Below are 13,611 nucleotides of genomic sequence, written 5' to 3' on the forward strand. Positions count from 1 at the left end.
CAGGCAGCACCCTCAAACCTTCAGAAGTATGAGATGAACCCCAACAACTTGGAAAGGTGGATCTCTCTCACACGTACCAACACAGACTATCCCCCAATTTAACTGATCCCCAAAGGTTTTTGATTAAATAGCGGAATAGAAAATATGATCCAAAAAAAGTGTATGTATATCACACGTACACAACCACACTGGGCCCCAATTACTATTGTTTGTACCCCTAAAAGGCTAGATGAGGAGTAGGGAGAGTATGGAACAGGCAGCACCCTCAAACCTTCAGAAGTATGAGATGAACCCCAACAACTTGGAAAGGTGGATCTCTCTCACACGTACCAACACAGACTATCCCCCAATTTAACTGATCCCCAAAGGTTTTTGATTAAATAGCGGAATAGAAAATATGATCCAAAAAAAGTGTATGTATATCACACGTACACAACCACACTAGGCCCCAATTACTATTGTTTGTACCCCTAAAAGGCTAGATGAGGAGTAGGGGGGGTATGGAACAGGCAGCACCCTCAAACCTTCAGAAGTATGAGATGAACCCCAACAACTTGGAAAGGTGGATCTCTCTCACACGTACCAACACAGACTATCCCCCAATTTAACTGATCCCCAAAGGTTTTTGATTAAATAGCGGAATAGAAAATATGATCCAAAAAAAGTGTATGTATATCACACGTACACAACCACACTAGGCCCCAATTACTATTGTTTGTACCCCTAAAAGGCTAGATGAGGAGTAGGGGGAGTATGGAACAGGCAGCACCCTCAAACCTTCAGAAGTATGAGATGAACCCCAACAACTTGGAAAGGTGGATCTCTCTCACACGTACCAACACAGACTATCCCCCAATTTAACTGATCCCCAAAGGTTTTTGATTAAATAGCGGAATAGAAAATATGATCCAAAAAAAGTGTATGTATATCACACGTACACAACCACACTAGGCCCCAATTACTATTGTTTGTACCCCTAAAAGGCTAGATGAGGAGTAGGGGGGGTATGGAACAGGCAGCACCCTCAAACCTTCAGAAGTATGAGATGAACCCCAACAACTTGGAAAGGTGGATCTCTCTCACACGTACCAACACAGACTATCCCCCAATTTAACTGATCCCCAAAGGTTTTTGATTAAATAGCGGAATAGAAAATATGATCCAAAAAAAGTGTATGTATATCACACGTACACAACCACACTAGGCCCCAATTACTATTGTTTGTACCCCTAAAAGGCTAGATGAGGAGTAGGGGGGGTATGGAACAGGCAGCACCCTCAAATCTTCAGAAGTATGAGATGAACCCCAAAAACTTGGAAAGGTGGATCTCTCTCACACGTACCAACACAGACTATCCCCCAATTTAACTGATCCCCAAAGGTTTTTGATTAAATAGCGGAATAGAAAATATGATCCAAAAAAAGTGTATGTATATCACACGTACACAACCACACTAGGCCCCAATTACTATTGTTTGTACCCCTAAAAGGCTAGATGAGGAGTAGGGGGGGTATGGAACAGGCAGCACCCTCAAACCTTCAGAAGTATGAGATGAACCCCAACAACTTGGAAAGGTGGATCTCTCTCACACGTACCAACACAGACTATCCCCCAATTTAACTGATCCCCAAAGGTTTTTGATTAAATAGCGGAATAGAAAATATGATCCAAAAAAAGTGTATGTATATCACACGTACACAACCACACTAGGCCCCAATTACTATTGTTTGTACCCCTAAAAGGCTAGATGAGGAGTAGGGGGGGTATGGAACAGGCAGCACCCTCAAACCTTCAGAAGTATGAGATGAACCCCAACAACTTGGAAAGGTGGATCTCTCTCACACGTACCAACACAGACTATCCCCCAATTTAACTGATCCCCAAAGGTTTTTGATTAAATAGCGGAATAGAAAATATGATCCAAAAAAAGTGTATGTATATCACACGTACACAACCACACTGGGCCCCAATTACTATTGTTTGTACCCCTAAAAGGCTAGATGAGGAGTAGGGGGAGTATGGAACAGGCAGCACCCTCAAACCTTCAGAAGTATGAGATGAACCCCAACAACTTGGAAAGGTGGATCTCTCTCACACGTACCAACACAGACTATCCCCCAATTTAACTGATCCCCAAAGGTTTTTGATTAAATAGCGGAATAGAAAATATGATCCAAAAAAAGTGTATGTATATCACACGTACACAACCACACTGGGCCCCAATTACTATTGTTTGTACCCCTAAAAGGCTAGATGAGGAGTAGGGGGAGTATGGAACAGGCAGCACCCTCAAACCTTCAGAAGTATGAGATGAACCCCAACAACTTGGAAAGGTGGATCTCTCTCACACGTACCAACACAGACTATCCCCCAATTTAACTGATCCCCAAAGGTTTTTGATTAAATAGCGGAATAGAAAATATGATCCAAAAAAAGTGTATGTATATCACACGTACACAACCACACTAGGCCCCAATTACTATTGTTTGTACCCCTAAAAGGCTAGATGAGGAGTAGGGGGGGTATGGAACAGGCAGCACCCTCAAACCTTCAGAAGTATGAGATGAACCCCAACAACTTGGAAAGGTGGATCTCTCTCACACGTACCAACACAGACTATCCCCCAATTTAACTGATCCCCAAAGGTTTTTGATTAAATAGCGGAATAGAAAATATGATCCAAAAAAAGTGTATGTATATCACACGTACACAACCACACTAGGCCCCAATTACTATTGTTTGTACCCCTAAAAGGCTAGGAGTAGGGGGAGTATGGAACAGGCAGCACCCTCAAACCTTCAGAAGTATGAGATGAACCCCAACAACTTGGAAAGGTGGATCTCTCTCACACGTACCAACACAGACTATCCCCCAATTTAACTGATCCCCAAAGGTTTTTGATTAAATAGCGGAATAGAAAATATGATCCAAAAAAAGTGTATGTATATCACACGTACACAACCACACTAGGCCCCAATTACTATTGTTTGTACCCCTAAAAGGCTAGATGAGGAGTAGGGGGGGTATGGAACAGGCAGCACCCTCAAACCTTCAGAAGTATGAGATGAACCCCAACAACTTGGAAAGGTGGATCTCTCTCACACGTACCAACACAGACTATCCCCCAATTTAACTGATCCCCAAAGGTTTTTGATTAAATAGCGGAATAGAAAATATGATCCAAAAAAAGTGTATGTATATCACACGTACACAACCACACTAGGCCCCAATTACTATTGTTTGTACCCCTAAAAGGCTAGGAGTAGGGGGAGTATGGAACAGGCAGCACCCTCAAACCTTCAGAAGTATGAGATGAACCCCAACAACTTGGAAAGGTGGATCTCTCTCACACGTACCAACACAGACTATCCCCCAATTTAACTGATCCCCAAAGGTTTTTGATTAAATAGCGGAATAGAAAATATGATCCAAAAAAAGTGTATGTATATCACACGTACACAACCACACTAGGCCCCAATTACTATTGTTTGTACCCCTAAAAGGCTAGATGAGGAGTAGGGGGAGTATGGAACAGGCAGCACCCTCAAACCTTCAGAAGTATGAGATGAACCCCAACAACTTGGAAAGGTGGATCTCTCTCACACGTACCAACACAGACTATCCCCCAATTTAACTGATCCCCAAAGGTTTTTGATTAAATAGCGGAATAGAAAATATGATCCAAAAAAAGTGTATGTATATCACACGTACACAACCACACTAGGCCCCAATTACTATTGTTTGTACCCCTAAAAGGCTAGATGAGGAGTAGGGGGGGTATGGAACAGGCAGCACCCTCAAACCTTAAGAAGTATGAGATGAACCCCAACAACTTGGAAAGGTGGATCTCTCTCACACGTACCAACACAGACTATCCCCCAATTTAACTGATCCCCAAAGGTTTTTGATTAAATAGCGGAATAGAAAATATGATCCAAAAAAAGTGTATGTATATCACACGTACACAACCACACTGGGCCCCAATTACTATTGTTTGTACCCCTAAAAGGCTAGGAGTAGGGGGAGTATGGAACAGGCAGCACCCTCAAACCTTCAGAAGTATGAGATGAACCCCAACAACTTGGAAAGGTGGATCTCTCTCACACGTACCAACACAGACTATCCCCCAATTTAACTGATCCCCAAAGGTTTTTGATTAAATAGCGGAATAGAAAATATGATCCAAAAAAAGTGTATGTATATCACACGTACACAACCACACTAGGCCCCAATTACTATTGTTTGTACCCCTAAAAGGCTAGATGAGGAGTAGGGGGAGTATGGAACAGGCAGCACCCTCAAACCTTCAGAAGTATGAGATGAACCCCAACAACTTGGAAAGGTGGATCTCTCTCACACGTACCAACACAGACTATCCCCCAATTTAACTGATCCCCAAAGGTTTTTGATTAAATAGCGGAATAGAAAATATGATCCAAAAAAAGTGTATGTATATCACACGTACACAACCACACTGGGCCCCAATTACTATTGTTTGTACCCCTAAAAGGCTAGATGAGGAGTAGGGAGAGTATGGAACAGGCAGCACCCTCAAACCTTCAGAAGTATGAGATGAACCCCAACAACTTGGAAAGGTGGATCTCTCTCACACGTACCAACACAGACTATCCCCCAATTTAACTGATCCCCAAAGGTTTTTGATTAAATAGCGGAATAGAAAATATGATCCAAAAAAAGTGTATGTATATCACACGTACACAACCACACTAGGCCCCAATTACTATTGTTTGTACCCCTAAAAGGCTAGATGAGGAGTAGGGGGGGTATGGAACAGGCAGCACCCTCAAACCTTCAGAAGTATGAGATGAACCCCAACAACTTGGAAAGGTGGATCTCTCTCACACGTACCAACACAGACTATCCCCCAATTTAACTGATCCCCAAAGGTTTTTGATTAAATAGCGGAATAGAAAATATGATCCAAAAAAAGTGTATGTATATCACACGTACACAACCACACTAGGCCCCAATTACTATTGTTTGTACCCCTAAAAGGCTAGATGAGGAGTAGGGGGAGTATGGAACAGGCAGCACCCTCAAACCTTCAGAAGTATGAGATGAACCCCAACAACTTGGAAAGGTGGATCTCTCTCACACGTACCAACACAGACTATCCCCCAATTTAACTGATCCCCAAAGGTTTTTGATTAAATAGCGGAATAGAAAATATGATCCAAAAAAAGTGTATGTATATCACACGTACACAACCACACTAGGCCCCAATTACTATTGTTTGTACCCCTAAAAGGCTAGATGAGGAGTAGGGGGGGTATGGAACAGGCAGCACCCTCAAACCTTCAGAAGTATGAGATGAACCCCAACAACTTGGAAAGGTGGATCTCTCTCACACGTACCAACACAGACTATCCCCCAATTTAACTGATCCCCAAAGGTTTTTGATTAAATAGCGGAATAGAAAATATGATCCAAAAAAAGTGTATGTATATCACACGTACACAACCACACTAGGCCCCAATTACTATTGTTTGTACCCCTAAAAGGCTAGATGAGGAGTAGGGGGGGTATGGAACAGGCAGCACCCTCAAATCTTCAGAAGTATGAGATGAACCCCAAAAACTTGGAAAGGTGGATCTCTCTCACACGTACCAACACAGACTATCCCCCAATTTAACTGATCCCCAAAGGTTTTTGATTAAATAGCGGAATAGAAAATATGATCCAAAAAAAGTGTATGTATATCACACGTACACAACCACACTAGGCCCCAATTACTATTGTTTGTACCCCTAAAAGGCTAGATGAGGAGTAGGGGGGGTATGGAACAGGCAGCACCCTCAAACCTTCAGAAGTATGAGATGAACCCCAACAACTTGGAAAGGTGGATCTCTCTCACACGTACCAACACAGACTATCCCCCAATTTAACTGATCCCCAAAGGTTTTTGATTAAATAGCGGAATAGAAAATATGATCCAAAAAAAGTGTATGTATATCACACGTACACAACCACACTAGGCCCCAATTACTATTGTTTGTACCCCTAAAAGGCTAGATGAGGAGTAGGGGGGGTATGGAACAGGCAGCACCCTCAAACCTTCAGAAGTATGAGATGAACCCCAACAACTTGGAAAGGTGGATCTCTCTCACACGTACCAACACAGACTATCCCCCAATTTAACTGATCCCCAAAGGTTTTTGATTAAATAGCGGAATAGAAAATATGATCCAAAAAAAGTGTATGTATATCACACGTACACAACCACACTGGGCCCCAATTACTATTGTTTGTACCCCTAAAAGGCTAGATGAGGAGTAGGGGGAGTATGGAACAGGCAGCACCCTCAAACCTTCAGAAGTATGAGATGAACCCCAACAACTTGGAAAGGTGGATCTCTCTCACACGTACCAACACAGACTATCCCCCAATTTAACTGATCCCCAAAGGTTTTTGATTAAATAGCGGAATAGAAAATATGATCCAAAAAAAGTGTATGTATATCACACGTACACAACCACACTGGGCCCCAATTACTATTGTTTGTACCCCTAAAAGGCTAGATGAGGAGTAGGGGGAGTATGGAACAGGCAGCACCCTCAAACCTTCAGAAGTATGAGATGAACCCCAACAACTTGGAAAGGTGGATCTCTCTCACACGTACCAACACAGACTATCCCCCAATTTAACTGATCCCCAAAGGTTTTTGATTAAATAGCGGAATAGAAAATATGATCCAAAAAAAGTGTATGTATATCACACGTACACAACCACACTAGGCCCCAATTACTATTGTTTGTACCCCTAAAAGGCTAGATGAGGAGTAGGGGGGGTATGGAACAGGCAGCACCCTCAAACCTTCAGAAGTATGAGATGAACCCCAACAACTTGGAAAGGTGGATCTCTCTCACACGTACCAACACAGACTATCCCCCAATTTAACTGATCCCCAAAGGTTTTTGATTAAATAGCGGAATAGAAAATATGATCCAAAAAAAGTGTATGTATATCACACGTACACAACCACACTAGGCCCCAATTACTATTGTTTGTACCCCTAAAAGGCTAGGAGTAGGGGGAGTATGGAACAGGCAGCACCCTCAAACCTTCAGAAGTATGAGATGAACCCCAACAACTTGGAAAGGTGGATCTCTCTCACACGTACCAACACAGACTATCCCCCAATTTAACTGATCCCCAAAGGTTTTTGATTAAATAGCGGAATAGAAAATATGATCCAAAAAAAGTGTATGTATATCACACGTACACAACCACACTAGGCCCCAATTACTATTGTTTGTACCCCTAAAAGGCTAGATGAGGAGTAGGGGGAGTATGGAACAGGCAGCACCCTCAAATCTTCAGAAGTATGAGATTGTGTTCACTGTACCCCACAAAGATTGAGTTCACTGCACCCCACAATGATTGTGTTCACTGCACCCCACAAAGATTGTGTTCACTGCACCTCACAAAGATTGTGTTCACTGTACCCCCCAAAGATTGTGTTCACTGCACCCCACAAAGATTCTGTTCACTGTACCCCACAAAGATTGTGTTCACTGCACCCTAAAAGGATGTTGTTCACTGCACCCCACAAAGATTGTGTTCACTGCACCCTAAAAGGATGTTGTTCACTGCACCCCAAAAAGATTGTGTTCACTGTACCCCCCCAAAGATTGTGTTCACTGCACCCCACAAAGATTGTGTTCACTGCACCCCAAAAAGATTGTGTTCACTGTACCCCCCAAAGATTGTGTTCACTGCACCCCAAAAAGATTGTGTTCACTGTACCCCCCAAAGATTGTGTTCACTGCACCCCACAAAGATTCTGTTCACTGTACCCCACAAAGATTGTGTTCACTGCACCCCAAAAAGATTGTGTTCACTGTACCCCCCCAAAGATTGTGTTCACTGCACCCCACAAAGATTCTGTTCACTGCACCCCACAAAGGATTTTGTTCACTGCACCCCAAAAAGATTGTGTTCACTGCACCCCAAAAAGGATTTTGATCACTGCACCCCAAAAAGGATGTTGTTCACTGCACCCCAAAAATGATTTTGTTCACTCCACCCCAAAAAGATTGTGTTCACTGCACCCCACAAAGATTGTGTTCACTGCACCCCAAAAAGATTGTGTTCACTGTACCCCCCAAAGATTGTGTTCACTGCACCCCACAAAGATTCTGTTCACTGTACCCCACAAAGATTGTGTTCACTGCACCCCAAAAAGATTGTGTTCACTGCACCCCAAAAAGGATGTTGTTCACTGCACCCCAAAAAGGATGTTGTTCACTCCACCCCAAAAAGATTGTGTTCACTGCACCCCACAAAGATTGTGTTCACTGCACCCCAAAAAGATTGTGTTCACTGCACCCCAAAAATGATTTTGTTCACTGCACCCCAAAAAGGATTTTGTTCACTGCACCCCAAAAAGGATGTTGTTCACTCCACCCCAAAAAGATTGTGTTCACTGCACCCCAAAAAGATTGTGTTCACTGCACCCCACAAAGGATTTTGTTCACTGCACCCCAAAAAGATTGTGTTCACTGCACCCCAAAAAGGATGTTGTTCACTGCACCCCAAAAAGGATTTTGTTCACTGCACCCCAAAAAGATTGTGTTCACTGCACCCCACAAAGGATTTTGTTCACTGCACCCCACAAAGATTGTGTTCACTGCACACCAAAAAGGATTGTGTTCACTGCACCCCAAAAAGATTTTGTTCACTGCACCCCAAAAAGATTGTGTTCACTGCAGCCCAAAAAGATTGTGTTCACTGCAGCCCAAAAAGATTGTGTTCACTGCAGCCCAAAAAGATTGTGTTCACTGCAGCTCACACACAGAAAAATGGATGTGGATCACTGACACCTGCCTATCTCCAATCCCACACCACACAGCAATATCGATTGTAGTTTGTAGAACACAGTTTCCCTAAAATTCAGCAGACTCTGTCCCTAACAGGATTGAGAAGAGATCGTAGATCAGGATTGAGTGCAGATTCACCCCACCCCCCACACAGCAATATCGATTGTAGTTTGTAGAAGACACTGACCCTATAATTCAGCAGACTCTATCCCTAAAATGCCTACAACTCGCCCTGCCTAAACACTCCGACCTGTCCCTCAATTCTATCCGGACACAAATGGTTTTTTCCTGCCTATCTTTCCCTAATCAGCAGCCAGCACATTGATGTGTGCTCTGTCCCTTAGCTAAGCAGCAGAATGACGCTGCTGCGGCGGCTGCCTCGAACTTATAAAGACTTGGTCACATGCTTCAGACGGCCAATCACAGCTACTAAGACATTTGCAGGCATGGCTGGGATGGCTTAAGGCACACCAGTTAAACGATTGTTGATTGGCTGTTGAAAGCCCGCCATGAAAAGAGCGCCAAAGCATGCAAAACCCGGAAATAAAACGACCGAACACGGATTTTTACCCGAACATACAGTAAAGTGTCCGTGTCCGTGTTCGGGTAAAAAAAATCCAATTATTCGGTACGAACACGAATAATACAGTCCGTGTTCGCTCAACACTATTTATTATCCATTACTGCACCATTTAAAAGTATGGCTGTTCCACAAAAATGTGTACAAGTAGGGTGAGTGGAATGATAGTTCAGATGCTTCTAAAGGAAGACATGACCAAACTGGTTCATACCAACTCAGCTCAGCCTTTCTAGTAGTAACTCAGAACCTTCCTGCCTTTGAGGACCCTTTCACACTGAACGCAGTTGGATGCATTTTGAACTGCACTCCAACTGCATAGACAGCCCAAAATCAAGTTAAAAAAAGTAGAGCATGCTGCATGTTTCCGCACCGCAAATGCAGGTAACACTCTACAAACGCGCTTCTAATGCACTGCCCTATGCCCCTTGAAGCCAAAAAAGCCAAGCCTAAAAACTTATAGAAAAATGCACAGCAAACCTAGTGCTAAACTCAGCACAGAATGCATGTAAAGCACACTTTTAAATGCATGTAAACATGCAGTCAAAAACACAGATTTGTGGAGTTTCTGTTGTGAATGAACCCTTTATCTCTAATGTAAACTCAGGGCAGGTTGTCTGGATAAGGGAAGCCAGACAGTTTCTGCATCTGCTGTGAATAAGAGGATGAATAACTCCACAGTGGCTGTAGCTACAGAAGTCAGCAAGAGCTCTTTTTAAAGCTTACTTACTGCTTGATAAGAATAGTAATACAGAAGCAATAGGAGGGGTAGCACCTGAATTAATTTGGATATGACAGTAAAAATCTGCTAGTTTATTATTTTTTTTAATATGAAGTTGATTATGTAGAATAAAGTTTCATTGTCTACAAATCATGACTTGACATTGAGGTTGATTTACTAAAACTGGAGAGTGCAAAATCTAGTGCAGCTGTGCATGGTAGGCAATCAGCTTCTAACTTCAGCTTGCTCGATTACGCTTAAACAGAAGCTGATTGGTTTCTATGCAGAGCTGCACCAGATTTAGCATTCTCCACTTTTAGTAAATCAACCCCATTGACTTTTTCGCAAAGCACTGCTGATTGAATTGTGGAGTTTACCAGCATTATGTCCTTCCAACAATTTTCCAGGAAAAATACCTTCAAATACTAACATTATTAAAAAGGATTTACATAATCATATAGGAAAAGAAAGCACAACAAGAAATGGGTTGACCTTGAATATATTGGGTGTAACTTCTATTGCAGTCTAAACCAATATGATGACATGATATATAATTTATGCTGAACACTGTTTGTGTCAAGAATATATGCATTCTGAGCATCTTGCTGTTCTGTAAGTTTAAGAGAGTTGATGTCAGTAATCATTTGTGGTTTCGTTGCAGGTCCTCGCACTTGTGTTTGTCCGGAAAGTAATGGATTTCTGCTTCACAAGCCGGGAGCTAAGCTGGCTTGATGACTTGATGCCAGAAAGCAAAAAGAAGAAGCTGGACGATGCTAAAAACAAGGCTAAAGAACTGGAGGTAATAGGGGAAAACCCTTTTTGTATTGTGTGAGCTGTATATTATATCATACAAAATATCATTAAGCTGTATATCATAAGGCAATCTGGTGTGCAAAGGTAATGTACATAGTGCAGTAATCCATAGGAACCAGTCAGAGCTCTGTTAGTGCCGGTTCACACTATAGCGATGTCAGACATCATATGTGGTTCTCACTGCACTGCTATGCAAATCACATGCAATGTCTGTGCAATGCAAATTCAGCCATACAGATTTTATGGCTGGATTTGCATCGCATTCAGATCAAAGTCGTGCAGGACCCTTTTTTTTGGTCCGCACCAGAATCAGATCGCATCGTGTTCACACCTATGCAATCTGATTCCTGTTCGACAGGTCACACTGCGATATCTGGGGGTGTCGTTAACTTTGTGTTGACACTCCCCGCAGTTTGCATATGGCAGTGTGAACTGCCTGCGAGTCGGGTGTGATGCGGAAACCCCCAGTGGATTTGCAGTGTGAACCGGCACTAAGATGGTTGAAAGACTATTTTAATTGTTTGTAGCATGAATTACTGCACAATGTATGTTTTTTCTTTAGCTAATGTATGATTAAGATAAATACATACTAATAAGGTAATGTTCTGAAATCCAGGTACATGGCACTGTTGTATATGCACAATTAGGATATGATTAGGATAGCATAGGGTATCTGCATAATTAAAGTAGAACTATAGGCAAAACTTTTTTTTTTTTTATTTAGAGCAAGGAAGGGTTATTTTTTTCCAAATAAAAGGTTTTATTGAGCATAGTTAAGCAACATATAAAATGATTTAATCGTTAACAAAATACAACAACATCAGAAAAGTTGGTTACAATTTAAACTTAAACTTAATATCAAAGCAAGGGAGGGTTGTAACCGCTCTCAGATTTTTTTTTCCGCCATCTGGGTCCCCTTTGCGGAGATTTCCATTCACTTCCTGACCCATAGCTAAAGAGGAATTCCCTGTAAATCAAGGGAATTCCTTGGGGACCCCCTGGTCAGTGTACCCATGGGAAGATTTCCTCTCTGTTACTTTTCTGGGGACAACCCAAAATGTGGGTAATGTCTCATACTTTTAACGATAATGGTAAACAGGACCTATAGAGAGGGTGAATCACCTTAACGGGGGCACAGACTGCAATAAAAACTGACAGGTGTTCCCTTTCCACTGTATCCAAAACGAAGAAAAAAAAGTTTTGCCTTTAGTTATACTTTAAGATATGATAGGGTACCTTAAATAGTCACCTAGCATAGCATAAGGTCATTTACCATGAAAATTAATTTTCTAATTATCTACACACAAGTATGAGTCATATGTAAGTCAGATGTATGTAACCTGGGGACTGGCTGTACTTGTAATTTTACATACGTTGATGGAACTTGATGCATCTTTGCAGTTTTTAAATCTTCTCTGAGCAGCTATCAGTACAATTATATCAGGTAAATGAACCCACTGCTGAAAGTCCATTGGTCTTCATGTAGTATTTAGGGCTTGATTCGCCCCTATGCCTGTGACTGCGGGAATCTCATCTGTGCTTGCACCCACAACCACCCGCAGCAGAAATCGCGCTGCTTAAAGTCAAAACGACCATGCGTTTTCTGTGCGGGCACGTTTTTGAAAAGGTACACACACCTTTTTTTGTGGAAATGCAGGCACAGCCGCCCATTCATTTGAATGGGCTGACATGTCCACGCAAATGTACCCCCCACAAAACACGAAAGCGTGAAACTAGGGTGAAGGAATATCCGAGTTGATGTTATGATCAGGCTCAACTTGTAGAGTCATTGAGGTTGATTTACAAATTGAGTTGAGGCTGTTGACCTAGGAAAGGGAGTGTTAGTAAATAAGGCGAACCTATGTTCTCTTTGAAATGGACTAGCAAAAATCTTTTTTTTCCTCATTTTCTTCACAAATGATTATGTATTCAAAGAGAGCACCGGTTCATCCTATTTACTAATATTTTCTTGGTAATATTAACGTTTTGGTAAATCCACGCCATTGAAAAACTACAAAATGTTGGCCTATTTGAGGAGCAGATATCACCCATCATAATTAGTGGAATAAAACATTTCCATACACAAATCTTAAAGAAGCAGCTGGACCATTTGGCCCAATACGCCCATGGTCTCATGTTTGTCAGGCAAATCTTTAGGCAGTAACTAATGTGACTGTTCTCTATCTATAAAAAAACATAAGCAGAACACATCAACACTTTCTGTGCCACCTAATTAGGTTTGAAATAATGCATAACCTTTCAGAAGTTTTGACTACACCTAAATTGTAGTGTGTGACAATTAGTGTATGTTTGGCTTAACCACTCCCAGTTTGACTAGTTTGGACTCTAGGCTCACATGATCACATCTTTCCATTGTCAGACTATGCTGCAATAGTTGACCATGGGTTTCTTTTTTAATTTTTTTTGCATATATCTAGAATTGCTGCAGCTATTGCTGAGCCTCGGTGTGAAGATTTGTACCTGATATACTAGGAAGAGGCAAGAGTTAACAGAATATAATTATCAGATAATAATCACACCTTGTTACGCCCTAACTACTTGTTCTGCCTGTTAAGTAGCATGTGTCTAGCTGAAAGCATTTAATAAAATGTAAAAAGTTATTACAAAAAAGGGAGTAAAAAAAGTGAATAATATGTGCA

At 41.8% G+C, this 13,611-nt stretch overlaps 1 protein-coding gene across 1 annotated transcript in view; it reads left to right on the forward strand.

The window, feature by feature from the left end:
* Positions 1 to 13,611, forward strand: part of LOC309545584 (electroneutral sodium bicarbonate exchanger 1) — a 414,564-nt gene that overhangs the window by 390,389 nt on the left and 10,564 nt on the right. Inside the window, exon 22 of the mRNA XM_082244814.1 lies at positions 10,800 to 10,937. Coding sequence (XP_082100940.1) covers positions 10,800 to 10,937 — 138 coding nt within the window. The remainder of the gene's footprint in view (positions 1 to 10,799; positions 10,938 to 13,611) is intronic.

Source organism: Pelophylax lessonae, assembly GCF_965119305.1.
Source record: "Pelophylax lessonae genome assembly, chromosome: 2".
In the NCBI taxonomy this organism is placed as follows: Eukaryota; Metazoa; Chordata; class Amphibia; order Anura; family Ranidae; genus Pelophylax; species Pelophylax lessonae.